The following is a 27,850-nucleotide window of genomic DNA, read 5'->3' on the forward strand; positions in this document are numbered from 1 at the left end:
ACATACAAAATATTATGCTTATTTACTTAATTTTACACAAATTATCTTACAAACAGTAAATTTAATCAAACAATTCATTTATAAAGTACAAATTTTTTAGGCGTACCTTTAAAAGATCTTTGAGATACTTAGAGGACAAAAAGAATTTTGAATGTTATATAAATCAATAATAAAAATAGAAAATTATTATAACTACGTAGGCATATATAGTTACTTATCAATCATATCTAAAAAGGATATAATAATGTTATAAATGGGAAAGTACTTTACACTTAACCGATTTCGATATAAAGTATTATGGGTTAGCTTTGTTTAGCATCACGCGCCGCTTGATTGAGGTGCCGCTATGAGGTGTCCCCTAATATAATATTTATGAAAATTTTGCTATTAAAATGTTAAAAAATATATAAAAGAAGGGTCACAGCAAGGTTTATATTTTATATAATGTTAACAATAATTACGAATTAAAAGTAACGTGAAATGGTATGGATTTCAAAACACTAAAAAGCGTTCAGTGACGTCACTCCTGTTATGATTATTTATTTGAGGTTATAGTTGTAAAAAAGTGAACATTGAAACGAAAATTAATTGCGTTTTTCGAATAAAAATGGAAGTTTGGTCTGTCAAAGCAGACTCCAGATTCCTCTTCATAGCTTGAAACCACTTTTTTCTCAGTTTAGTGTCAGAAGGTCCAATCAAAAACAATTAATTTGAAAAAAATGTTTAAGTAGATGAACTTATTAGAACAAAACATACATAAGACACGGCTTTTTTTCGGAGTATCCATAGTTTGTTTTAAATTTTTACAAATAAAAATGAAAGCCAGTGAGGGCAAGGGCGATCAGTGGGCCAGTGACAGACAGGATTGACGTCATACGAGATATAGTTGAGTTTTCGCGCGAAAATTGAAATTGACATGTAGAAACCGCATTTTTGGGCATAAATTACAGAGTTTTTATTTTTTAATATACTTGTGATCCATTCTATATGGAGTTCTCTAAAATAAACACAAAAATAAAAATATCGCATCTTCCTTATTGTACTTATCTATAACAACATGAACTATGTCATTTCATGTTGCCATAGCAACGGATAAACAACAAAGCTAGTGCGCGTGAACGTACCTATTTAATTAATTATTAATACAGCTCTCATTGGATGTGAAAAAAGTAATTAGATTGAAGTGAATATGGATTTTTCTGAGAGCAGCGCAGAACGTGTTAACACTGGCAGGAGAACAGATGTTCCCAGACCGGTCTCTAGGAGGGGCTATCGCGAATATACTAACAGTGGATCTGGGATATCAAGGTAAATTTAATAATATTTTTTAATTCATTTCTCCAATACAAATAAATATAGTTTTATTGGCGTCAACTAATTTTATATATTAAATTAATGAAAGACGATAACAAAACTATGTAATTATTTCTTATGAATTTTTATGACATTTCACTCATGTTGAAAATATTTAACGTTTAGAATTATTTCATGTATGTCTTTATTAAATTTGTAAAATGTTAAATAAATCCATTTAATGAAGTTATTTCAGTAATATATCTTCGAAACAACGTAAATTATTTTTTTTATCATATACGACTAGAAATACCTACATGAGTGAAATTTTTAACGTTTAACCGTAATTTATTTTCGTAGAAGCGGCACAATGAGGCCCACGTCTGCATATAGAGGTGGCACGGCTTCACGGCTGTCAACGGCGGGATTTGGTCCAGCGCCGCCTACTGCAAGCAGGCAGACCACTGCTATGACTGGATTTTCAATGGTTCATAATTAGAAATAAACTTCATAGCTAGACAGTTTTTATAATTATGTATTTGCTGCCATTAAATAAATAACAATGAACTATTTAACTCTGAATTAGATGTCTGACAAAATTGCTTGATTTTATTGATTATTGGATCTTGTATGGGAATTAACTATTCAGTTATATTTATGTATTTCAAATAATAAATATAATTTTTAGCCTTATATTACATTCTGAAACAATGGCTTAGTTTAAAATATGTTTAAGGTTTTACGAATAGAGACACAAAATTTAAATAAATAAAAAAATCTTATTTTAATTTGATTACTGACATGTTTTAAATTTTTAATAGTGCATATTTTAACGTCAATTTCTCATGAACTTCTATCTACTTACTGGTCCTATGTTCAGTCAATAAATCCCACTTTTTAACTTAAATTTTTCTATATAATAGCGTTGACAAAGAAAATTTTGATCATTCTTTGAACTTATGCTTTAAATAGATCGATAGACCAATAACTCAACAAGGGTTATCTGGCTTACGAACGAGCACCGCTCGAGGATTCCGCACGCGGCAGTTGCAAGACAAACGATACTGGGAAGAGCTTATGCAAGTAAAAGTAAGAGAGATGAAAGCCGAGATAGCGAGACTTTCGGAACAAGCTGATGCTGGGGAAAGGGAAAAATCTGCGAAAAAGCACTACGAGAAGAGAGTCAGAGAGTTAGCGCAGGAGTTGACAGGTAAAACTTATAGGATAGTGAAATATTGTATTTGATTGAGTAAATAATAAATCATACCAAAATTTCAGATTTACAAGGACGTTTAGCAGATTATAATACTGCCATTCGTATCGCCAACGGCGAAGCTACCAAATATTCAGTAGAAGAACAAACAAAAGAATTAGAAATGAACAATAAAAAGTTACAAGAGGAAGTCGAGCAAGTGTTCTTGGAGAAACAAAGAAAAGAGAATCAATTGCGACAACTCAGAGAACAACTGGATAAGGTTTTAAATAAATTACAATATTATTAACATCCAAATATATCCCTAATGCAGCATGTCTGTATAGAATATGCGAATACTGTATATCTACATATATTTACATTTCCTTATTTGTTTAGGAACAATCGACCATATCAAAGTTACTCTCTGACATGACTACAGAGCAAAAGTCACAGTACAACGAACTTGAGGCTACTGCAGCGGGTTTGCGGGATGAAGTAGAACAAGCGAGGATACAAATCGATCATCTAAACCGAGAGAAGGAAGAATTTACCAAAGAAATAACCGGCTCACAAGTGAGGACATTTTTAGAGTATAGAAAGAAAGTCTTAAATTTTTGGGGCTATTAATAATTGTGTTTCATGATGATACATTACTCATTTGTAATATTAATAATGATATTATTTACTTTTACTTTATTGGTCCTGAGGATATCCTTATTGTAGTGTACTGATTTCATTCACAGATTAAAATGCACTTACTAGAATTGCATCGCAGATTAGTAGCCGCTGAAGAGAAACGTGACAATATAAAGAATGAGATCAAAAATCGTTTAGATCCACAAGAGGAAAGAGAAAAATTACTATTACAAGTAATGACATTTATGCCTTCGTAATATTATTTATTTATATCAGAATTGTTTATTATATCGTCCATATGTCAGTTTGAAGAACATTACGACTAAGAAATACATCATATCAGATTAGATTTAATTGTTTATGCGAAAACATCGTGAAACACTTCTAATAATGTTAGATTTTCAGGTACGTGAAGACAACGCAGCAATTGCATCACTAGATAGTAACGCAGCTAATCTTAAGGACCAAATCCGTAAAGTTCAAGAACTTATCGAGCAAGCCGAACAGGTATGATACTATGAGGTAACTTATTCGAAACAAGTATTTTGTAGAAATTCATAAATAAATTTATGCCCGCTAGGATCTCGAAGAAGGAAATTCAGAACGACATCAAAAATACAGAGAATTGAAGAAGAGAGAAGAGACTATGGATCTATTTATGTCGACATACGAAGAAAACCTTAAGAAGGAGCAAGAGAAAATTGAACAACTAGAAAAAGATATAGTTTTCGCTTTAGAACACAGCAGTTCTAATATAGATCTGGATTTGAGTGAGATAGATTCTCTCAAGCAAAGAGAGGGGTATTCTTCTTTAAATGACGACAGCAAGAAAACAGTGGAAAGTTTAACCAAAGATTACGAGAGATTTCAGGCTAATTTAAAAAAGGTTAGTAAACTTTATTTAGATAGATTAGTGTATATAGTACAAAATTATGTTAGATGGCCTGGAAATATTGCTTTATTATTAAAATTAAATATAATATGAGGAATAATATATATAAATAAAACTCTTGTTTTCTATCCAAAAGGCTGAGGCGACTCGTGAACGTCTTGCAACAGAACTGCAAACGCTTCCAGAGAAAACATTAGTTATGAAAGAGGAGCTCATAACATTGACAGATTTGGAAAAATTAAGGGACGAAGGTCAGTTTGGCGAAGTTTTATCAAAACAACAACAGCCTGTAAATTACCTACTGCTGGGCTAAGGCCTCCTCACCTTTTTGGGAAAAGCTTTGGAACATATTCCACCACGCTGTTCCAATGTGGGTTGGGGGAATACACATGTGGCAGAATTTCTATGAAATTAAACATATGCAGGTTTCCTCAAGATGTTTTCCTTCACCGCCGAGTACGAGATGAATTATAAACATAAATTAGGCAAATAAATATTTAGTTGTACTTGCGGGCTTTGAACCCCTAATCATCGATTAACATGCACGCGTTCTAACTACTGGGCCATCTCGGCGCAATCTCTCGGCTGTTTTATCAATGCCTCAAAACCTCACATTTAAACTTTGCAATTTATAGGTGAGGAACGAAAGAAGGCTTTGGAGAATGAAATGAAAATCCTCAAAGAAAAGTTGGCTCCGACGGAAAGTGCTGTTGTAGAAGCTTCTAGTAAACTAAGAAAATTACAGGTACGATTAATAGTCTAGAGCACTACGCCACTCCGACGGGACGTCGGTGCGATTTTTGCGGGGTGCGATTGCCGCCCGAATCAATGTAGAAAAAGTTCATTAGTTTTCTATATTGTCTTGGTTTAGGTAGGTAGACCTTTAGCAGTCCAATATTTATTATAATTATTAAGTTTCGCTAGACGCTAACAAATGAATTGACTAAAAATAATAATTATAGGTCAAACTAAGAACCTCCTATTTTTCGAGTCGGTTAAAGCACTAAAACCTCCTGAATGTAACAAATACTTTTCTGGATACCGCATTCAAATAGCTTTAGCCAAACGCGAGATAATCGCGGACAAACATATCCACATACATACACCTCTTTTTTTTAAAGTCGTTTAAAAATTTTGCAATTTTGCAGGAGACCTTGGATGGCAATGAAATGTATGCAAAATTGAACAGTTTAGAGGAACAGCTTGCGCAATTGGAAAACAGAAAGACTGTACTCGAAGAAGACATAGCCTCTATAACCTTGAAGGCAGATTATGAACCCATAAAGAAGGAAGCTATGACTGAACTCGCCGCTTTGAACAAAAAGATTATAGAAGATCTTAATAATAACAAAACATATTAACAGAATCGTATGTTAGTAAAATTTAATTTAATTTCAATTTTAAATAAATATGTAGTATATAAAAGAAGTTCAAGCTTTAGGGAAAGCTTTTTCCTAAACAAAATACTACCAATAAATAAAACCATTTATAATATTAACTCGTGTAATAAATAATAATATCACAGATATCAACTATTTCATTTTTTTACATACATCACACTTAACAATTTTAACTACAAATACAGCTTTAAAACAAGCCTTATACAATTTAGACGCTCTTCATTTGTTTATCGAGAAATATAGATAAATCTGACGGGATATGTTTGTTGTTTGCTTTGCACAGAGCGCACAGGTTTCTAACAAACTTTTGAGATGGCATTATCTCGTTTTCTTGCATCTTGTACCACAACGATAAGGCCTCTTGACATTTGTCGTCACGCTCTAAAAAACGGGTAAAGAAATATGTATTATTTAGGTTCAGTACGACAAAACTTAGATGCAGCATCGGCAAATTCAATAAAACCGATTACTGCCGATTAACACAATAAAAATAGCTCCCTATCCATTCATAGTCACTTGGTTACCACCAAAGCCTTTATGCAAGCCCGCCTGAATAGATACCACCCACTCATCAGATATTCTACCACTAAACAACCGTACGCAGTATTGTTGTGTTACGCTTTGAAGGGTGAGTGAGCAAGTGTAACTATAGGCACAAGGGACATAGCATCTTAGTAGTAGGGTTGGTGGCGAATTGACGATGTAAGGAATAGTTAATATTTCTTGCAGCGTCATTGTCTATGGGTGATGGTGAGCACTTACCATCAGGCGGCCCATAGGCTCGTCCGCTAACTTATTCCATAAAAAAAATAGTAATTCGACGCTATTTGTCGCTATAGCTTCTCGCGTCAATTCAACCCGAGAAAGCAAAAGCATGTAAACGTGTCAAATTGACGAATATGTTAAGTCATATGATATTACAAGTTATTACGATTGTGAAAAGATCATATTCACATAAGTAATAGATATTGATAATTTGGGATAGCGTACTTAATTCGGATGTGGTCGGTTTTACGAATTTCGCCGATGTTACGTCTAAGTTATGTCGTATTATATCTATATATCCAAGCAAAATAAATCACATTTAGATAGATAAAGTAGACATTTCACACATTACGAAGCAATTTTTAAACTAGGGTTTCGTTTTTTATACAAATCTATGTCAATTTATACCCCGATACAGTAAAATAATAGAACATTGGCAAAATATCTTTCCTGTAAAAGAATTCGTATACTGGTGTACAATGATGTTCTAATAACCAGATGTGTTATTAACGCGGAAAAAGTGAAGACTAGAAAACGTCCTAATTGGGACGTTTGCCTTTAGTCGTTTTACGTAGTAATACGTTATAATACATCATAATTACGTAGTAATACGTTTTGCGTAATTAAAACATCTAGTTGTCCCCTTTTCTTATTGTTTTCATCAAGCTATCCTTTTTACTTGTAACGAAATGTAAATTAAACGGTCCCCGGCGCGGCACACTTTTTTCAGTTGTTTAGTATGGGTATAACATATCTGTTTATTAGAATATCATTTCTGGTGTGTATCTATAATATGAAAGAAAAACTCACGGTAGACATCCAAAATCATGTTATAAATCTCTTCAGTATTAATATGGCGTAAGTCCCGAGCACATTCTCCTATAGCTTCCAACGCTTCCACCTTCTTCTCATCAGCAAACCTCTCGCAGTGACGCATCAAGGCGTCCGGGTGGAACTTTATCGTGGGATCGAGGAATAATTTACGTAATGTCTTCTTGTACCCAACGTCTGCTAAAGCTGCTATTAGAGTTAACTGGAAATATAATTATTAGGCTATTTAAATAAATTATTAAAAAATTTTAACATCATAGTTTTGAACTCTTCTTTTCGTTTAACGTAGCCTTCGATGTAATGTTTAAGCTATCTATTTTTTATAGATAAACTAGCGACCCGTCCCGGCGTCGCACTGGTTGGCTTATTAAGATTTATTTTAATATTTTATTGCTGTTTTATTTTTTGTTTTTTTTTTTTCGACAGGTTTAACAATTGTCGCTCTATTTAAATTTTTTAAACAAAAACCTCAATAAATTATATACCGTCAATTAGTGAAAACCGCTTGAAAATCCGTCCAGTAGGAGTTTTGGAGTTTATCGTGAACATACAAACAGACAGACGTAGCCGGAGGACTTTCTTTATTACATATAGTAATGGTTTCTACTATTTTAACAGTAAGCATTTTATTAAAAACATTGTTCAATAGTTCTTTCATGAATATTTGGACACCGAACATGATAACCACAAGGATGAGACTACCACTGGACAAGACACACCACTAGGTCCACAGGACCCTGACCCATTGGGTCAAAAGGAGATGACGCGGTAGCCGATGCTACCGGGGAGTAACAAGCCGGGTAGGGAGGGAAACCTCGAGGCCCATACCCGGCTTGCGCTAGGAGCCTGGACACCGTGAATAGCCAAATGAACTCACCTGAACGTCGCCAGGTCCGTGTATTTGCTTATTAACATTGAGGATAGTTTGTACCAATCTATTAAGTTTTCCATTAGCTTTCTCGTTCTCTATAAAAGTATCTTCCGTCTTCCCATCACTCATTGCTTTTAATATTTTGCACAACAACTCGTGTTTGAGCGGAGTTTTCTTGTACTTCTCTGATAATTTTACGAATTCTTTAACAGCTTCTTCGAGATTGCCACTGGAAAATGAATGTAATTTTACGCATGTGTGCTCCAGTTTTAGATCATGGATCGTTGCGACTATAAACTCTATCGTTATGTTTCTATCTTTATCATTGTAATCTAAGCAAAAGAGACAACAATAGCAAGGTCAAATTCATCTAGAATCTGTATGAACATGTGACGAAAAGTAACATGACCTGGACAACAAAATAATAATATTATCCTATCCATCTAACACACACACATGAAAAATTCTAAACATGGTCTGATCGACAGTACCACAGCGGAATATTCTGTTGGTTTCTAATACGACACTCGAATAGGACTACCAGACAAATTTCGACTATATTTTCCATTGTGCACGTACGAGTACTCATATGTGCCATAAATATGGTATTGTGTGATCGACAGTACCACAACGGAATTGACTTCCACGCAGGATTATATTAATGTAAATAATTGTATTTAAATAACATGACTTTGTATTTTTAAATGTTAAAAAAGAGCAACTACTGAGTTTCTTGCCGGTTCTTCTCGGTAGAATCTACTCCGAACCGGTGGTACCTTCACTTGGTTGTAAAATGACGATTCAAAAGTGCTCGTAAAAGCCTACTTGAATAAAGTTTATTTTGATTTTAATGTTTTGTCTCTTTCTAACATATTACGCTAATAGGGTGATGATTCTAAGGGTTACAAAAGTGCTTATAAAAGCCTTTTTATGGTATAGGTTGGCGGACGAGCATATGGGCCACCTGATGGTAAGTGGTCACCATCACCCATAGACAATGACGCTGTGAGAAATATTAACTATTCCTTACATCGTCACTGCGCCACTAACCTTGGGAACTAAGATGTTTTTTTTTTTTTTTTTTTTTATTTATTTATTTGTTAACATATATACAATAATATTTTCGTTTAAAGGGTGCAAACATAAACTCGAGAAGTTTTCCCGTGCACCCTGCGTCATCGACTCTAATCATTACAAAAGTAAAAATTGATTAAAAAAAAGTACAAAAACTAAACTAAATTATACAGTGAAAATATAATGATAACATTAGTGACATGCAGGTAATATTACAAAACATTTTTATTGAAATAACTCCATGTCGGTAGGTGTATATATTTTTTTCTTGTTGAGTGCGTATAGGGTGTTCGTATAATAATGTTATTATTTTTATATTATTTGTATTTTTAATATAAAATTGTTTTAGTTTAGTATTTTTGAGTCTTATCTTTTAATGTTTTTTTTTTAGAGATTTGTTATAACTAAATATAAAAATATTTATTTACTAAATATACAAATAATAACATTTATAATTATTACAGAAGTTTATGTAGATAATTAGATAAGTTTACAATGCATTAATTAGATCAATTTTGTAGCTATGACTTTTTGATAATGTTGTTTTAATATAGTTTTTATATTTTTTAATGTTATTTTATTTTTTAGAGTTATCGGTAATTGATTGATAAGCTTAGGTACAATATATCCCAATGATCTTTTCCCATATAAATTTGAATAATTAGGTAATACAAGTTTTGAATTCGCAATACTACGTGTTTTCATGTCTTCTGGATTCACTTTTCTAACCTGTTTTAAATTATCATTAAAATAATTTGCTATTAATAGAGTTAATTCAGTTTTTTCATGAATTGGTAATATCTTACAAAATGCAAATAATTTTTGATAATTGTTATGAAATTTACTTTTTACGCTAGTTGGAGATAGTTCTTTTAAAATTCGTAACTGCAGGAAATATATTCGATCAAGGTATGTCTTATATGTTCTTCCATAGCTTGACAGACCGTAAGATATTATCGATTCAGCCAAAGATGTATAAAGTAACAAGCGAGTTTTATACGGTATTTTAGATTTTATTAAGTGAAATTTTGCAAGTATTGCTCTTAATTTGGCACACACGTGATCGATGTGCGAGTTCCAGTTTAGTCTGTTGTCTATTACTAGTCCCAGATAGGTATGTGTATCTACAATATCTATTGAACTACAATCACAGAGCGTCGTGTTCACGCTATTAATATTTTGATGTAAGCAATCATGGGTGTGAATAATAAGCTTCGGTTTAAAAGGACTTCTATTTTGACTGGAGCTTATATACATTAATTTGGTTTTGTTAGCGTTAAGCACTAAGCCGAAATCGTGTGACCATCTGACGAGTACATTAAAATCCGTTTGGATACGGTGTAGCGCTTCCGTTATATTTCGTCCGGCTGCTACTAGGCAGGTGTCGTCGGCAAATTGATAAATTTCACTTCTTTTTATTGCATTTGCGAGACTATTTACATATGTCAGATAATGAAGTGGACCTAGTACAGAGCCTTGAGCTGTGCCTTCTGTCACTTGTACAGTATCACTATCTACATTACCTACTCTTACAAGATACTTTCTATCGTGCAGGTAATTTTCACACCATACAAGCAATTTGCCTCTGATTCCACTTTCATTCAAAGCTTTTAACAGTATGTCATGTCTAAGCGTATCAAAAGCCTTGCTGTAATCAATGTATACTACCAGTACATGTTCTTTGTTGTCTAGATGTTTATATATACTGTCAGTGAAGGCTGATAAAAGCTGCGTGGTACTCTTACGAGGTTGGAAGCCATACTGTTTGCTAGATAGAATATGGTTACTTTCGTAAAATTTATGTATTTGTTGACTAATGTATTTTTCGGCTATTTTATCAATAGTAGGTAATATAGTTATAGGTCTGTAGTTAGTGTAGTCTGCTATGCTACCTTTTTTATGAATCGGTCTTACAATTCCGGTCTTTAATATAGGTGGATATTTACCAGTTATGATACTTGCATTAATTAATTTCGCCAGGACTTCTTTAATTTTTTCACATATTTTCTTAATGTCAATAGCTCTTATATTATCTATACCGGGGGATTTATTATTACTTAATGACATAATAATTTTTTCTACGGATTTAGCATTTGCAGGTTTATAACGCATAGTTACATTAGCTGAGACGTTGTACGTTGATTTGTCAAGTAATGGTCTGGAACATTTAGGAATTATTTGTTTTACACTGTTACTAAACATGGAAGCGAAGTTATTTGCAATTTCTTTACAAGTATTACTTTGATTTTCAAAAGCATTTCGTAAAACGTCATCAACTGAGGACTTTATCCTACCAGTAATGCTATTTAGAATATACCATAGTCGACTATGGTTATTTTTATTGTTAATGATATTTAATTTAATATTGTCGTTTTTAGTTTTTTGAATCAGACTGTTTGCATAGTTTCTTGCTTTGTTATATTTTTGTCTTAATATTAGATTATTTGCATCTTTTATCCACTGTGAAAAAATTTCGTCCCTGTATTTACATACTCTTATAATTTTGTTGTTGATCCAATCGTTGTTCATACGTGTTGTATTTGATTTTATTTTGATTTTATATTCAGATTTTTTGTAACAATCTGTAAAGCTTTTATGTATATAATCATAAATAGTTATAGGGCAATTGGTATTATATATATTTTTCCAATCTATTTGATTTAAATAGTAAACTAATTTTTGATTATTTAGAAAAGTTTTATATTTAGAAGCAGCCTGTATTTGCACTCCTATACAAGCTAGTATAATAGCGCGGTGGTCGGCCAGTGTCGTACCGATAGCCGCAGTGCAAAGTTCTTGTGTGTGGGATCTTGCGTATATGTGATCAATGCATGATCTACTTAGCTTTCCATTACACATTTCAATTCTTGTGTGTTCAGTTATCCCACATACAAGGCCCATGCTATACAAAGTGTTATTATAAATATGTTTTACAGGATTGTCAGCTTTAAGGTTTATATTAATATCACCCATTAAATATAAATCGGTATACTTATTAAACATTGCAATTTTTTCTCGGAGTTCATCAACAAATAGATTCTTACTTAGACTGGGAGGGCGGTATATAGCAAAAAGTATAGCTGTATAGTTTGAATTTGTGGTAATTGTGCAAATTATGCTTTCAAAATATTTCGATCTTGTATTTTTTATGCTACATTTGTGTTTATCGCTTATATATACTATTATACCACCCCCTTTTCGTGACTTTCGTAATGAAGTAAACATTTGATATCCCTTAATATTATATAAACAGCTAATTGTTTCTGAGATATTTGCTTCCGTAAGTACAATTACATCAAATGGTTGGTTAGAGGCCATTATACATTGTTCGAGAGTTACAAAGTTTTTGTTAATTGATCGGATATTAATATGAATACATAACAGATTAATTTGGTTATTAGGTAAACAACTTAAAAAATCATTAACACTGCTACAATCTCTAATTTCATAAATTTCTTCTGACAAATTATCCATATTTTTTTTATAGACAGATAATATTGATAGACATATTTTTACATTTTTACTTAAGCCTTTTTATTTATTATTGTGTATAAATCATCCATTGTTTTCAATGTGTAAGTTTTTTCATTTTCATCTTTACGAGCTCTAACATATCTTTTTTTAAACCACACGAATTTGAAATTCTGATTTATTTTTAACTCTTGCTTAGCATTCCAAAAAATTTTTTTATTTAGTTTCGTCATAGCTTCTCTAATATAAACGATATTATTGTTACCTTTATCAGTGGGGTTGATGTCCGATACCGTAGTTTTAGTACCTTTAGCTGCAATTATCCATTTTTCTTGAGTTGATTCGTCTTCCAGTTCAACCTTTATGATCTGGTCATTTCTACCTTGAAGTCTTCTTACACTCTTGATTCCCTCTTTAGGCACTTTGAGTTTAATAGCTACCTTCTCTACGATTTCTTTAATTTCTTCATTCTTCTGGTATGGCACATTAGCAATTTCGATAAATTTCGCGAGCTTTTCTTGCTCTAATTCCTGTAGTCGTTGTTCGAGAGCTCCCAGACGAATTTCTAAATTGTTATTTTTATTTGTAAGTTCTATATTCTTGCGTTCTAGATTTTTTATAGTTTTCTTAAATGCATCGATGCATTCTACTACCTCATCTAGTTTCGCGCTATGAAATTGTAGTGAATCATTTAATTCTCGTAGTTCGCTTTTTATAGTTTTCTCAACTTCTTTAGTAATATTCTTAAGAAGTTTATTTGCGTTGATTTGCACAGGAGATTCGTCATCTTCTTCTTCCTCTTCTGGAATAATGATTGACGCATATCGTCTTGGCGACTCTTGCTGACACTGCTGACATGTCCACTCAAGGCTAGGAGCTGCCTTTAGAGCAGTTATCTGTTTGTTTGTTAGACCTGTACATTTATTGTTAAGGTGCACAATCCGCTCACATTTACTGCACTCCAGTCCGGGAGAGGTCTTTGTGATATTCTTTTTACAAGCATCACACTTCGACATCGCGGGTAATTAGGAAAAAAAATAGTAACGTAAAATGTTGCGTAGATATATCGTGCTATGCGTTCAACGGTTCGTCGATGACTAAAAACTTAGTCATCGACGATAAATACTGTTATGTCCCTTGTGCCTGTAGTTACACTGGCTCACTCACCCTTCAAACCGGAACACAACGGAACGGAATACTGACTACTGTTATTTGGCGGTAGAATAACTGATGAGTGGGTGGTACCTACCCAGACGGGCTCGCACAAAGCCCTACCACCAAGTCAAAAGCCTACTTGAATAAAGTTTATTTTGATTTGAATGTTCTGTCTCTCTCTAACATATTACGGTGACAGGGTAAGGAGTACCTCTTCAGGTGCACTCGCACGAGCGGACCGAGCATGGTGTTGTCGGGGCGGCAGTAGCGCAGGGCGCTTAGCAGCTCGAGCATGTGGCGCGTGTCGGCGGGCGAGCCCTGCGCCGCTGTGGCGTCCATCAGACGCCAGCAGTTCATCGAGATATTGCGGCCGCCTTTTATCCTTCTGTTGGACAAATTGTAACAAGACCAATGTGCTACCTATTAGACTGTTATCAAAACAACGACTGAGTATTTTTAATGTCTTAAGAATTAATCTTTGACTCAATACGCCTTATGCACCTTATGTTATGTCCCTTCTGTCTGGAACACAGTTATACTAAGTGGTGCCTTTAAGCGGTAGAACATGTAATGGGTGGGTGGTTTTTGTCAAACGAGCTTGTACCAAGTTAGGTTATTGATTAACACGATAGACTCCCATTGGAATTTGTTATGTATACCACAAACTTATCAGTCAGTCTGATTGATCTCGTATTATTATACACTTAAGGGACATAACGTTTCAGATGGCAATCTATAGGCAAATACGTACGGTTTAGGAAGTAGCCGCATAGAGCGCAAATATGAAAACACTATTATATTACTACAAAACCATAAATTTACCCACCTTTTCTTAGATTGTTCATGGATAAGCTCGAACGCCTTTTTGATCTTCTTCCTGTACACCATAAGGGTTGCAAAATCTATAACTTTGTATTCGTCAAGCGTGAAATTCGGCGACGACTTGTTTAAATCCGCTAGAGCAATTTCCGCTAAATCCAACTCTCCTAACTTAACATGAAGATCGAATATTGAGGCCTTCATACCGGCTGATAGGAAAACCTAAAAAAAAAAACAATTTTGAAAATAGACTCTTACCTAACTCTGTCGAAAATCCTTAAGTGAACGCACAAAATGAACGTCCAAGTATGAACATAAAGGAAAACATCATTACAGACAATTAATCTGACATTTCCAGACTTATATGTAGTAGCCAGTCAGTTTATCCTGACAAATATTTAAAGAGTGAAGGAATAATGAGTTAACTTGTCTTCAAGCACTTTGATATATCCAGCAGAGTTAATTTTTCTTAATAGAGAATAGCCACCGTAACCGACTTTAGTCATCATCGTTCATGGCTAAATCTTATTCATTAATGTAAATAAGCTTTAAGATATTATTGAAATAATATCTAACAAATTTATACAAAATGATGAGAAGTTTTTTTTTTAATGCCTAAATGAAAAAAAAAAACTAATAAGTAATAAACATTATACGAAAAAAAGTCTTACAAGATGATGCAGAACGTTTCGGAAAAGATTTTAATTTATTAGGGAAGTTCACGCTTTAGATGAAGACTATTGACTTTATAAGGATGTTCTGAATATTCAAATAAGACCAATTATGTCGAATATACTTACTATAAGTAAATCAATTAAAATAAAACCCTTACCCCTTCCGTTTGACATTTGTCCAGTATTTCTCTGGCTGCAGCCAGGTTCCCCTCCCTGCAGTACTGCTGGAGTAATTTTCGGAGAACACCACGCGTGTTCATACCCTTCGCTTCTAGTTCAACTAGATGGGCTTTTAAACCCGCTTCGTTCATTTGTTTCTATTTAAAAAAATACTTAGTTCTTACGCTCATTACGATATGAGACAACATCACATACATTACTCTGATCCCAATGTAAGTAGCTAAGCACTTGTGTTATGGAAAATCAAGAGTAACGACGGTACCACAAACATCCAGACCCAAGACAACATAGAAAACTAATGGTAATCAACATCGACTCGACCGGGAATCGAACCCGGGACCTCGGAGTGGCGTACCTATGAAAACCGGTGTACACACCACTCGACCACGGAGGTATTTAAAATAAGTAAAATCTATATTAACACGTTTGATGCCCTACAACACACTAAATTAATTTTCCTTTACTCAATAGTAAAATTAACTCTGGAAATGTTCCATTGCTGGGCTATGTCTCCTTTACCTTTAAGGAGAAACTCTCGACTATCAATTAGTGGAAGTACATTTTTCTCTCCACAGCATTTAAATACGATTAATTTTATAGGCTTGTTTTTTTATGACCTCTTTTATTTTCTTGTCTTCATTATTGGCTAAACTAACTAAGAGTTAGCCTTAACTAACTTGTATTTCGCTTCATGAGTTCATTTCAACTAATAGTTGTCCAATCACTTTAAGAATTTATAATTAAATGGAACCAATAAAAAAAGAACACATTAATACGATGTATTGCAGTTTGTCGATAAATTTTTTCCTTGGTGGTAGGGTAGGCTATCCCGTCTGGGTAGGTACCACCCACTCATCAGTTATTCTACCGCCAAATAACAGTACTCAGTATTGTTGTGTTCCGGTTTGAAGGATGAGTGAGCCAGTGTAACTACAGGCACAAGGGACATAAAATCTTAGTTCCCAAGGTTGGTGGCGCATTGACGATGTAAAGAATAGTTAATATTTCTTACAGCGTCATTGTCTATGGGTGATGGTGACCACTTACCATCAGGTGGCCAATATGCTCGTCCGCCAACCTATACCATAAATAAAAAGAAAAAAAAAAAGCACAAAGAGAAAATTGATATCTTCTTCTTTCATATGTAAAATCAACCAGGACAGAAAGAGACAGCTATTGTTTCACAAACGATTTTTAACAATTTCACAAATCAGTATGTAACTTACTGGATGAGGTATGCGTTGGACGAAGAACTCTCCGTCATCAATCAGTCTGTCATCCGTGATCTGAATAAATGCCTCTTTAAGTATATCTGTATTCTCTTTCTTGTGATTCTCCGGTATCTTGGAGATGCAATAGTCCGCTGCGGATGTCGATATTCTTATTTGAGTATTTAGCAAGGCCTAAAAAAATACTGTTTTAGTAAGAATCACGTCATATTTACGTTATATTTTTCATTGATAAAATTCAAGTGAATTGCTTATAATACTAAACGGAATAAGTCTGTGTTATTATTAGTATTATCACTATATAGTATAAAACAAAGTCGCATACTCTGTCCCTATATCCCATTGTATGCCTCAATCTTTAAAACTACGAATCGGATTTTAATGCGGTTTTTTTTAATAGATGGATAAATTCAAGAATACCTCCCGTTTTTGTCTATGGGCAATATAGTAAAGAAACACTGATTTTAGAAGTTTGTAATGTGATGTCGTAAATAAAAATGTAGTATATTAAGTATCAGTATTGCACACGTGCGAAGCTGAGGCGGGTCGCTAGTTCCCTATCATAATTATAAAAACATTCTTGGAACACAAAAATATGAAAACGAAATAAACTCAGAATAACATAAAGCCGATGCCATACTAATGCAAGCTGAACTTCTTTTTCTAATGTATTTTTTTATTACAAATACAGGATGTTCAAACTTACCTTAACCAATAATAAAACTTCGGTAATATCATCTTTGACCTTCTTCTTGCTCATACAAACACATAAGAACCGACCCACCCAATCCTTGTCCTTCTCTGAAGCTTTGGCCGTTACATCCTCTAATATATGAATAGTGGACTTTATGTCCGAGCTGATTAAATAACCTTTTAACAATGGCTGTAATAACACCTCTCCATCAACTTTCCCCTGAAATAATTCACCTGTAGGCATATACATTAGAGTTAAAATGTTTGTAATATATATTAAGAAATAAATAATAAATAAATAACAAATAATAATAGCAACAGATATGTTTCATTTTTAAGCCCCGACGCAAAAACGACGGGGTGTTATAAGTTTGAAGTCTCTGTGTAAATGTGTATGTGTCTGTATATGGCATCGTATCTCCCAAGCGAATGATCCGATTTTAAAGCGTTTTTTTAAAGGTATATCAGTCAAGAGTGTTCTTAGCAATGTTTGGTGTAAAATCGGTTCAGGTCTTCAAGGTCATCAGGTCGCTTGTTAGGTGTGATAGGAATGTTACACGCTCAGTTTGCTTGCAAGCATATGTGAGATCTGACATTTGAAACACTATTGTCTTCTGGCACCATTGAACTGGTCTGTTGTTAGGGCTCGAAGATAGGAGACGTAACCCTGGACTGCCTTTTAGTAAACCCATCCAGTTTGGGCTCGTTGGACTTTTCTTAACTAGTTCTCTTTTTGTTTCTAATTGACGAGGACCTAATGTCCTAATGCTGGAAATCTGGAACCTCTGAGCTGGTCTAATGTTAGGGCTCGAAGGTAGGAGACGTAACCCTGCTCTAACTTTTAAGTAAAGCCATTGAGTTTGGGCTCATTGAATTTGTCTTGTTTGGTCGGGGCTTTTATATTATTTTTTATTTTATTTCATATTAATGTTATTATATGAATCTCGCTCGTGTTTCAGGGTGTTAGTTATCATGCATCAGGTAAAAAAGTATGTCCTTTCTCGAAGTTCAAGTTCGCTTCATACCAAATTTCATCAAATTCGGTTCAGCGGTTTGGTCGTGAAAGGGAGGCAGACCGACAGAGTTACTTTCACATTTATAAATAAATACAGATTTAATTTTCATATGCCAAAAAAACATCCACCATAAAGTTCATAAAATTAAATAATAATGAGAAGAGAATGTTGTCTCAAATTTTCGCGATTATTACACATTGAAATAAAACTAGTTATAACGGATTTGAATCGCGTATATTAATTATTTTTTTAACATCCCGACGTTTCGAGCACTTTACAGCGTTCGTGGTCACGGGTAGACTCCCGTGGTAGGGATTTATTAATATACGCGATTCAAATCCGTTATAACTAGTTTTATTTAAATGAGAAGAAAGAATACCTTGCACAGTGCGCACACACGCACACACACTGGCCCTATTATATTTCCTGTGCTGTCTACTAGACTTGATTATATTACAAGTTACTTTTACTTTTTACTTACATATTTCGCTTGCTGCTCTGACCTGCCCCGTATTTAACAATGTGACCATCATAGGTGTCAAGACGCTTGTGACAGTCAGCCCCGTTTCCAGAAACTTCTTCATGAGATTCTGTGGTGATGTAAAACTGACATGTGGTAATATATAATCAATTATAGTCTCGTAGTCCGGTTTAACTTCCATAGCCACCATCGTGGAGAGTGTGTTCATTATACCTAGAAGAAAAAAATAGAAATAATCTATACATATAATAAAATTGGAGTGTCTGTTTGCAACATTAAAATAGCCCTTTTTGCATATGTATGTTTAGACGGTACATATACCAAAATAACATTTTTTACAATTTTTGTCTGTCTGTCTATTTGTTCCGGTTAATCTCTGGAACGGCTGGACCGATTTTGACGAGACTTTCATGACAGATAACTGATATAATAGAGTAACTTAGGCTACAATAGTACATATTTTTTGTGTTATTCAAAGGCGTACAAGGTCGCAGGCACAGCTAGTATTATTATAAAATATTGCTATCATGGGACGGTTGGATGTGCAACTTAGAAGTGGATATTTATTCAAATTAACAATATAAGAAAAAAATGGAGTACAATATATAGAAGAGTTCGCTTTATAAATTGAATATATTTTTATTATTATTATAATAATGTATATCAACTTAATATGTAGTCGAGATGGCCCAGTGGTTAGAACGCGTGCATTTTAACCGATGATTGCGGATTCAAACCCAGGCAAGCACCGCTGATTCATGTGCTTAATTTGTCTTTTAAATTCATCTCGTGCTCGGCGGTAAAGGAAAACATCGTGAGGAAACCTGCATGTGACAAATTTCATAGAAATTCTGCCACATGTGTATTCCACCAACCCGCATTGGAACAGCGTGGTGGAATGTGTTCCAAACCTTCTCCTCAAAGGGAGAGGAGGCCTTTAGCCCAGCAGTGGGAATTTGAAGGCTGTTGTTGTTGTAATATGTAGTATCTGCGCCCGTGCGCAGAGTATAGGAAATAGCATAACGCCGCTATCTACCCCCTCTTTGTCCGTACAAAGAGGGGGTAGATAGCGGCGTTATGCTATTTCCCATTAAGGTATACTAGTCGGTTTTACTCCCAAAGCGCGCCTACCATATCACAATATAAGAACAAATGACATTACTCACCCTTCTCTCCGTAAGTCTTAGAAGTATGTATGAATATGGGCCAGAAGTAGTGTGGCCTGACCGGCAAACCCACGTGTTTCATGCGCGTGAACATGTCCAGGGCGAGAGGGATTTTCCCAAGCTGCAGAGCTGCTTCCGCTGCGTTCTGTAGAGCGATTGGGTTCCGACCTGATGTCATCAGCTCTTGGGTTATTTGAGCGATGATACTTGAAGACTGGAAAATTAATATTAGATTACATAAAATTGCTACCCATTTTGTTAAAGCTTTCACCTGTGGGTTGAGACATATTGTTATATATATTTTTTATTACATTGTCAATAGGCAGGCGACTTACCCTGTTATTGTTAATGGAAAGGATAAGTTTTAATGGTTGCATATATTTATGAATTAACACCTTTGAAGTGCATAAAAAATTGTTTATCCTTAATTTTTCTTTGATACGAATAAGTATTTAGTACATTTGGTGTGATTTTATGTATGTAAAGGACACAGGAATATGAGTACAGTTATGGTGTGTCAATAAGGTATAATATTGTTTAATTATTTTTTAAAGATTATTTCACCAAAAAGGATATTTTCTTCTTTGAGGATAATCTATTATAATGGATTTCGTATATAAATTTTATACACACTTACCATGGACGCTTTCACGCAATCTCTAACCAGACTTCTCCCGTGCAAACCCATATCATCTTTGGGTCCGAATGAAGGCAACGGCAAGCACTTGTAAATCTCCAGAGCGACCATGGGATGGTTTTGAAACACCAGCGATGTGGTCACACTTTGCATAAACGGTGTTATTGATGGTGATTGAAGTACTTCTTTTGGTAAGTATTTTAGTACCTAAAAATAATCATTTTTTATGTAAAACAAACTGAATTTGAACTTAGTAAATAAATAAATAATAAAATTAGCCTTTATTGCTGTAAACCCACAAAACATAACTTTACTATAACTTAATCTAATTATATCTAAACGTTTAATATATATGTAATTATTCTAAGTTGACGGCGTTCGGGTGATTATTTACTGCAACAGCTTGTCTTTCGACATAGGCCTCCTCCAAAGATTTCCACTTTTCTCTATCTCTTGCAACTCTGATCCATTCCTTACCAGCCACCTTCTTCAGATCATCTTCCCATCTTTTTGTCTGTCCACCTTTGCTTCTTTTTGCGTCTCTTGGATACCACTCTGTTATAATACGGGTCCACTCCTCTTGCCCTTTCCTGTTTGAATTGTGTTTTGTTTTTTATGTGTGTTATTTTTACTTTATCTTTTCTATTGACTCCAATTATACTTCTTTCGATACTATTTTGACAGACGTTTAGTTTATTTGCTAGGGTTTTTGTTAGTGACCATGTTTGGCTACCATATGTTAAGCAGGGTAGAATACAGGCGTTGTAAACTTTTCTTTTGGCTTTCATAGGCATATCTCTGTCCTTCATAACTTCGCTAAGCGACCAGTATCTCTTCCAAGTGCTGGCAATCCTCCTATCTATTTCTTTATTCATAGTTTTGTTGGGTGATATTAGTTGTCCTAAGTAGATATACTCGTCAACATATTCTATTTTCTGCATGTTTACTATGATTTCATGTGTTTTTGAGGAATTAGTCATGGCTTTCGTCTTGCTGATATTCATTGACAGCCCCGCCTTCACACTCTGATCTGATAACTGTTGCAACATAAGTTGTAGCCTTCTTGGGCACTCGGAGAACAGTATCAGATCATCTGCAAAGCGTAGATGACTTAATTTTTCTCCATTAATATTGAGACCATTCTCATCCCAATCTAGGTTTCGAAATACCATTTCCAGGACTGCCGAGAATAGTTTGGGTGAAATAGGGTCGCCTTGTCGGACGCCTCGCTCTATGGGGAATTCTTCACCGGCTTTCTCCAATCGGACTTGTGCTGTACTTTTAGAGTATATATTCTTTAATGTTCTTATATATTTATGCTGTATTCCCTGACTGTTTAAGGCTTCCCAGATGTAATCGTGTTCCAACGAGTCAAAAGCTTTATTAAAATCTACAAAATCTAAGTAATAGCATTTATTGTATTCGTTGTACTTTTGTAAAACTTGTCTCAGAACATGGATATGTTCGATCGTTGAAAACTTGCTACGGAACCCAGCCTGCTCTTTTGGTTGGTTTTCGTCGAGTGTTGTAGTTATTCGTGATAAAATAATTTTTGAGAAGACTTTATAAATATCGGACATTAGACTAATGGGGCGATAGTTTTCAATTTCTTCTTTACTGCCTTTTTTATGTAATAATACTATCGTCGCATTTGTCCAGTCCTCAGGTATTGTTTCGGTCTCCAGGATTTCGTTAAATAAGTCCGTTAGTATTGGAGCAATCACTGGTGTAGTAGATTTAAGTAATTCATTAGTAATTTGATCAGATCCAGGTGTTTTGTCTGCTTTTTGTGTTGCAATAGCTTTAATCGTTTCTTCTTTCAGTATTTTCGGAACAGGCTCAGCATCCATCAAATTAAATTTTTCTGTGGTCGCTCTTGGGTTCTTACTTTGGTATAATTCCTTGTAGAAGTCAGTTGCTGCTTTCAATATTTCAGGTCTTTTTCTCGTGTTAGTTTTATTCTTTGTCTTAACTTCTAGTATCCAATCACTTTTTTCCTTTAACTCTTTAATAGCCTTTTTTATTCCGCACGTTCTATTTATATGTTTTTCTAATGTCTCCCGTCTTTTTATTTTCCGGTCTTTTCTTATACTTACATTTATATTTTTACTGATTTCGCTTATTTTGTTCCTCTTCTCTTGATTATTTTCCTTTATTTGTAATAGTTTTTTCCTTTCTTCTAGTAAGCGCTCAGTTTCTAAAGAGATTTTGGTTTTATTTACCTTTCGAGTTTCTTTTTTTAGTATTCTTAAGGTTTTTTCATACTTCTCTTCGATAGATATGGACTTTTCCCTGATTATATCTACTAATGTTGTGAGGTTATTGATGAGATTTTCATTATTTCCAGTACTCATCAAGGCCGTGTTATTATTTTGCCATCTCCGGTTCCTTTTTATAGGTTTTCCTGTAAGTGTAGCACGAACCATTCTGTGATCTGAGTTGAAATTTAGATTCTGTATGACTGAAACATTTTTGAAAGCTTTCAAATTCTTGGACATGATAAAATCTATTTCATTTTTGTACAGACCATTTGGAGAAATCCATGTCCATCTTTTTGATTCCTTTTTCTTGTAAAAGCTGTTAAGAATGCTGAGTTTGTTTGTTAAAGCGAATGTGACTATCCTTGCTCCATTTTTACTTCGCTTACCATGTCCATATTTGCCAATCGCATATTCTTCTCCATTGCAGCATTTTCCAATCTGGCCGTTAAAATCTCCCATCACAATAATATTTTTGTGTGCTTTTTGTATGGTTGTTTGCAGATCTTGGTAAAACATTTCTATCTTTAGTATATCTTCTTTTTTGTTCGATTCTGTAGGCGAATAAGCTTGAATGATTGACCATTTTTCTTCCTTGCTAACCGGTAGTAGTATGTTTAAGATAGCTAATCTTTCTGTGACTCCTTTAATTTCAATTATTTTATTCGCTAATCTTTTATTAATGAAGAAACCCACTCCGTATTGTCCGGGCGTCACGCTTATATGGTGTAAAATGTAATTTCCGTAGTCTTCTATCTTCTCCCCATGTCTTCTCATTTCACTAATTCCTATTATGTCCCATTTAATTTCTGATATGGCCTTTTCAAATTCTTGAAGTCTTTCAGGTGTTCTTAACGATCTTGAGTTAAATGTTGCTATATGTATATCTGATGTTCTTTTGTTCATCTTTAAAGGGTCATGGTCGTTTTCCCCCACGATGACCAGTCGGCTTGGGGGAGAGTGTGTTGTGATGGTTGTTGTTTTATCTTTTTGTTTGTGTTTTAGTTTCCGTTTGCTGATAGTTATTTGCTATTGTTGTTTTCCTGATGGTTTGGATGTAAGAGAGTTAGATCGTGCCCTCATCAAGTCGAAAGCATTTGTTCTTTCCGTAGAGGGTTCCGTTTTAGTATTTGTACTTGATTGTCTATGTAACTTTTATCTTTGTCTTTGACGTGATTCTAACTAGAATTGACTAGATTTGACGTGATTATAACTATAATAGATTTACATATTGAATCGTTTATTTTAATCTAAAAGAAAATGATAAACAAAATAAAACAGTTACGTAATTTCTCTCAAAATTAGCGTTACAAGGGGTACTTAAGAGAACATTCCTCAAGAATCAAGAAAGTGTGGACATCCCATGACTTTTAATTTAGACTCCATAACTATTTAAAAAAAGAAAGTCTATTCCAACTTTGTTTTGGAACAAGGTTAAATACATATCTACTTATAATTATCTGTAACCAAAATTTAATACAGGAATGGTTTTTTCTTTTTTAATATTCAATAAAACAAGTCAGAAGTCTTAAGTATATATGCCATACTTCCTTACTATAAATAAATATGGAAAAAAAAAATTTACTTGTGGAATGGGTCCGTAATTTGTAACATCTGCCAAAGTTTTGACAATCTCCATTATATGGACCTCGTCAAACTTGATTCCAACGTTTCTTGCTTTTTCTATTTCATTAATAAGAAGTTCATTCTTTTTATTGAAGGCAAAAGATCTCGCGATCGCTGTGAATGTGTTTAAAGAATATTCTAGTTTAAGAGATTTCATCATAGTTAAGATCTCTTGAATGTTTTCTAGTTTTCTGGAATAAAAAAAACAAAATAAAAGTATGTAAATTTTATATAGTACTTAAATATAGACAATTAAAATATTTATCGTAAATATCTTTTATATTTAAAATAACGTATAGTTTTAACTATTAAACGCATTTTAAAATTATATATATTATTGTAGAAAGAAGACTGTCCCTTTGGGAACAGGACAAATGGTCACATTAATGAAACTATTAAAGGCTGCTATATACATACCCCATTTTTCCTTGACATATAATCAAAGAGTTGAAAACATGTTCGGTGGCCGGTAAATCTTGAGCTTTCATATTAGATATTACTTCCGTGCACTGATTGATATCTCCTGCCTAGAATTATATTTAATATATGTAAGGAGTGTCAATTTTAGATTTTTTAGAATCCTTGATGATAGATTGTCTCTTTAAATAAAAGTAATTATAACGGATGAATCGCGTATATTAATTTTTATTTTTTTTTATTTTTAAACATCCCGACGTTTCGAAAAATAATTAATATACGCGATTCATCCGTTATAATTAGTTTTATTTAAATGTGTAATAATCGCGAAAATTTAAGACAACATTATATTGTCTCTGTTTGTATCCATATTTAATGTATACTAGTTTCATCCTAGTCCTAAAGCAATAATATTGCATATCTTTATTAATGTACGATGACGACCTCCGTGGTCCAGTGGTGTTTAAACCGGTTTTCATGGGTACGCCACTCCGAGGTCCTGAGTTCGATTCCTGGCTGAGTTGATGTAGATTATCATTAGTTTTCTATGTTGTCTTGGGTCTGGGTGTTTGTGGTAGCGTCGTTACTTCTGATTTTCCATAAAACAAGTGCTTTAGCTACTTCAATTGGGATCAGAGTAATGTATGTGATGTTGTCTCATATTTATTTATTAATTTATCTACCAAACTTCTTGTATAATGAGAATTTATAATAATTTAGATTAAATATACAATTTAAATTACCTAAAGGAATTTCTATCAGAACAATAATTTATTTCATTATTCTGATTAAGAATTATTGGTTAATTTATTTTATATTTCATTTCAACTTTGCAAGTAAACACAACATAATAAAAAAATAGAACTTAATAATTAATAATTACAATGAAAAAAAATACTATGTATAAATTAATTTTATAAAATGAAAACAACAGATCATTTGTATATCAATAAATAAATAATAAAAGCATTGGTCTTTTTCTATAAATGTATGTTTCTTTCATGCTACTATACAACTACAAAGTAATATATTTCAAAAAACTTGCTTCAATATGAGTCCCTTACCTCTCCTAGAGCCCTTAATATAAGTTCATAAGTAGTCAAATTAGGCTTTACTGATCCCATCTGTGCAACAAAAGTACTGACTGTGAGAGTTCTATTGTTGGCAATGTATACCCTTAAAAGTTCATTGTAATGTTCTACTTCAAACTTTGTATGCGGCCTGTAATTAAACAAAAAATTAAATGTTAATATAACACTCTCATATAGCAGAATTAAATCATATATTGAACAATTTAAGTAAAATATATTTTATGTCACTAGTAATCGAGGTTTTTAGGAAAAAATCAATATGTTCTGTTCTTGAAGCGAGAAAAACACTTTTCCATTGATATTAGATGTGTTCAAGTCAAATATATTCTTTCCAGCAATTTACATAAATTTCTTAACTAAATATTTTAAACAATTTATGAATTTAACTTGCATTAATATGTACATCATTAGTAACAGATGTATTTATCATAAATATTGACTATTATTCCAATAGTAGTCTAACTTATATATACTCAGCCTTTTTCGTAAGGTTTTGTTTATAAACAGTTTATGTAGATCATGTAGTACAGAAACATTTGGATTGTTAATACCAATTATTATATATGAGCAATGAATGAACTATGTGGAGTAGTCTTTCTAAGCACCATCTAAAATTTATTAAATAGAATTCTTCATTAAAAATATATCAAATGCAGATCCGTACTTGATAGTATTCCATGCTAGTTCAGCTAAAGCCATTCTCACACTAGGTGTTTCATCTGGAAGCAACTCCGCACAGCACCTCAATATAAGTAATCCCTGTTTTTTAGATGACATATTTAATTCCTTTATTTTGTTTATAACCGCTAATAAGTCATTTTTATATACTCTATTCTTTTGATGAATGTCCGTTGATAAATTAGCTATGAGCTTTTCAAGTAGTTCTTCAGAGGATAATTTACTCCTACGACCAGTAGATGCTTTTGAAGGCCCTCCAGAGAATATTATATCATTTCTGTAAGTAAGTTTCTCTGCATTTTTTGTTTCTCTCTCTGTTGTGTACAGTCTGAAATTTGAGACTTATATAAATAATATAAAACCAATTTGTCATCAGAATCTAAAAACCCATCGTTCTGGCGACTTTCTGCATATATCCAATTATCTTTTTAATTCTCCTTGCATGTCCGACATTAATATAATTTTGATCTTTGAGATGGAAAAATTATCAAATAGCCAACTAACTTAAAGAAATAAATATATTAATAATCTTAAAAATTTTGATACTTCGATCAAGTGGTAGCATAAAGAAATGTTACATATAGTTACAGGATAAATCATTCTGATTATATCATATAGGTGTATAGTCATTTAACTATTTAAAAGTAGTCACAGGTCCATCAAAATATATTCCATGCACTGCCAAGACGTAAACATGGTATGAAATATGATAAAATTATATTTTATAAATAACAAATTTATAACCTGTTCTGTATATTTCTGCAGCGACATAATGGTGATAGAGTAATTTTTTTGTTTATAAAAAACTTATTATACGTTACTACTCTTGCAGTACTTGTCAATTTTATAAAATGCCGAATTAACATTATAGAAAGATTTTAAATTTAATCGTTTTATCCAAAACACTAAAATACAAATTACTTTAATAAATACTAGGGTTTGAATTTGACACTGACATTTGATCATTTGATAAGAAAAAAACTAGGCGTAAGTTTTTACAAGTGTAAACTCTAGGTATTGAATTAAAAAATAAAATAGCATAGGAATGCTACACAACAATGTTATATTATAAAGAAATAGTTCTCCATAAATAAAAACATAAAAACTTGGAAAAATAATATTATCGTCGTGTTATAATAAAAATTCTAGCAATGCCTTTTGTGGCTTTAGCTATTTCTATAATATATGTAAAAATAAGGGATCTGGAATTATTTATCTTCTATTTGTTTAAAATAAAAAAAGTAGCTTGAGCAATTATCCGATCAACAAATTTCTTAACGTTGGTTAACATGTGAATCAACG

The 27,850-nt window shown here is 33.3% G+C and overlaps 3 protein-coding genes across 3 annotated transcripts; 1 reads left to right on the forward strand and 2 right to left on the reverse strand.

The window, feature by feature from the left end:
* The first annotated feature begins 1,108 nt into the window (after nt 1-1,108).
* On the forward strand, nt 1,109-5,438 carry LOC124544396 (intraflagellar transport protein 74 homolog). The gene is made up of 11 exons (XM_047122931.1): nt 1,109-1,308; nt 1,654-1,780; nt 2,266-2,503; nt 2,572-2,768; nt 2,885-3,061; nt 3,232-3,357; nt 3,530-3,631; nt 3,705-4,010; nt 4,153-4,267; nt 4,652-4,761; nt 5,165-5,438. Exons 1-11 carry the CDS (start codon nt 1,190-1,192, stop codon nt 5,375-5,377), a joined length of 1,830 nt encoding a protein of 609 aa, XP_046978887.1. The 5' UTR covers nt 1,109-1,189; the 3' UTR covers nt 5,378-5,438.
* Nucleotides 5,439-5,505: 67 nt separating this feature from the next.
* Nucleotides 5,506-27,498, reverse strand: LOC124544416 (leucine-rich PPR motif-containing protein, mitochondrial-like). The gene is made up of 16 exons (XM_047122951.1): nt 27,293-27,498; nt 26,535-26,876; nt 25,844-26,000; nt 24,780-24,889; nt 24,322-24,553; nt 20,479-20,685; nt 19,842-20,055; nt 18,676-18,888; nt 17,192-17,412; nt 16,483-16,659; nt 15,235-15,393; nt 14,410-14,624; nt 13,795-13,968; nt 7,890-8,112; nt 6,992-7,214; nt 5,506-5,797 (listed from the first exon to the last, which is right to left on the reverse strand). The coding sequence occupies exons 1-16, from the start codon at nt 27,412-27,414 to the stop codon at nt 5,625-5,627; spliced, it is 3,162 nt and encodes a 1,053-aa protein (XP_046978907.1). The 5' UTR covers nt 27,415-27,498; the 3' UTR covers nt 5,506-5,624.
* LOC124544407 lies at nt 11,285-13,527 on the reverse strand. Its single transcript, XM_047122942.1, has one exon. It carries the CDS (start codon nt 13,442-13,444, stop codon nt 12,482-12,484), a length of 963 nt encoding a protein of 320 aa, XP_046978898.1. The 5' UTR covers nt 13,445-13,527; the 3' UTR covers nt 11,285-12,481.
* Nucleotides 27,499-27,850: the final 352 nt, after the last annotated feature.

The sequence above is a fragment of the Vanessa cardui genome, chromosome 1 (assembly GCF_905220365.1).
Source record: "Vanessa cardui chromosome 1, ilVanCard2.1, whole genome shotgun sequence".
NCBI lineage: Eukaryota > Metazoa > Arthropoda > Insecta > Lepidoptera > Nymphalidae > Vanessa > Vanessa cardui.

Coding starts and splice junctions, on each gene's coding strand:
- LOC124544396 (XM_047122931.1), top strand. CDS start 1,190: ATGGATTTTTCTGAGAGCAGCGCAGAACGTGTTAACACTGGCAGGAGA. Junction 3,358..3,529: donor GAGAAAAATTACTATTACAA/GTAATGACATTT, acceptor TTAGATTTTCAG/GTACGTGAAGACAACGCAGC. Junction 4,011..4,152: donor TTCAGGCTAATTTAAAAAAG/GTTAGTAAACTT, acceptor TCTATCCAAAAG/GCTGAGGCGACTCGTGAACG.
- LOC124544416 (XM_047122951.1), bottom strand. CDS start 27,414: ATGTTAATTCGGCATTTTATAAAATTGACAAGTACTGCAAGAGTAGTA. Junction 24,554..24,779: donor ATATGTCAAGGAAAAATGGG/GTATGTATATAG, acceptor TTTTTATTCCAG/AAAACTAGAAAACATTCAAG. Junction 5,798..6,991: donor CATGATTTTGGATGTCTACC/GTGAGTTTTTCT, acceptor CCCGTTTTTTAG/AGCGTGACGACAAATGTCAA.
- LOC124544407 (XM_047122942.1), bottom strand. CDS start 13,444: ATGTCGAAGTGTGATGCTTGTAAAAAGAATATCACAAAGACCTCTCCC.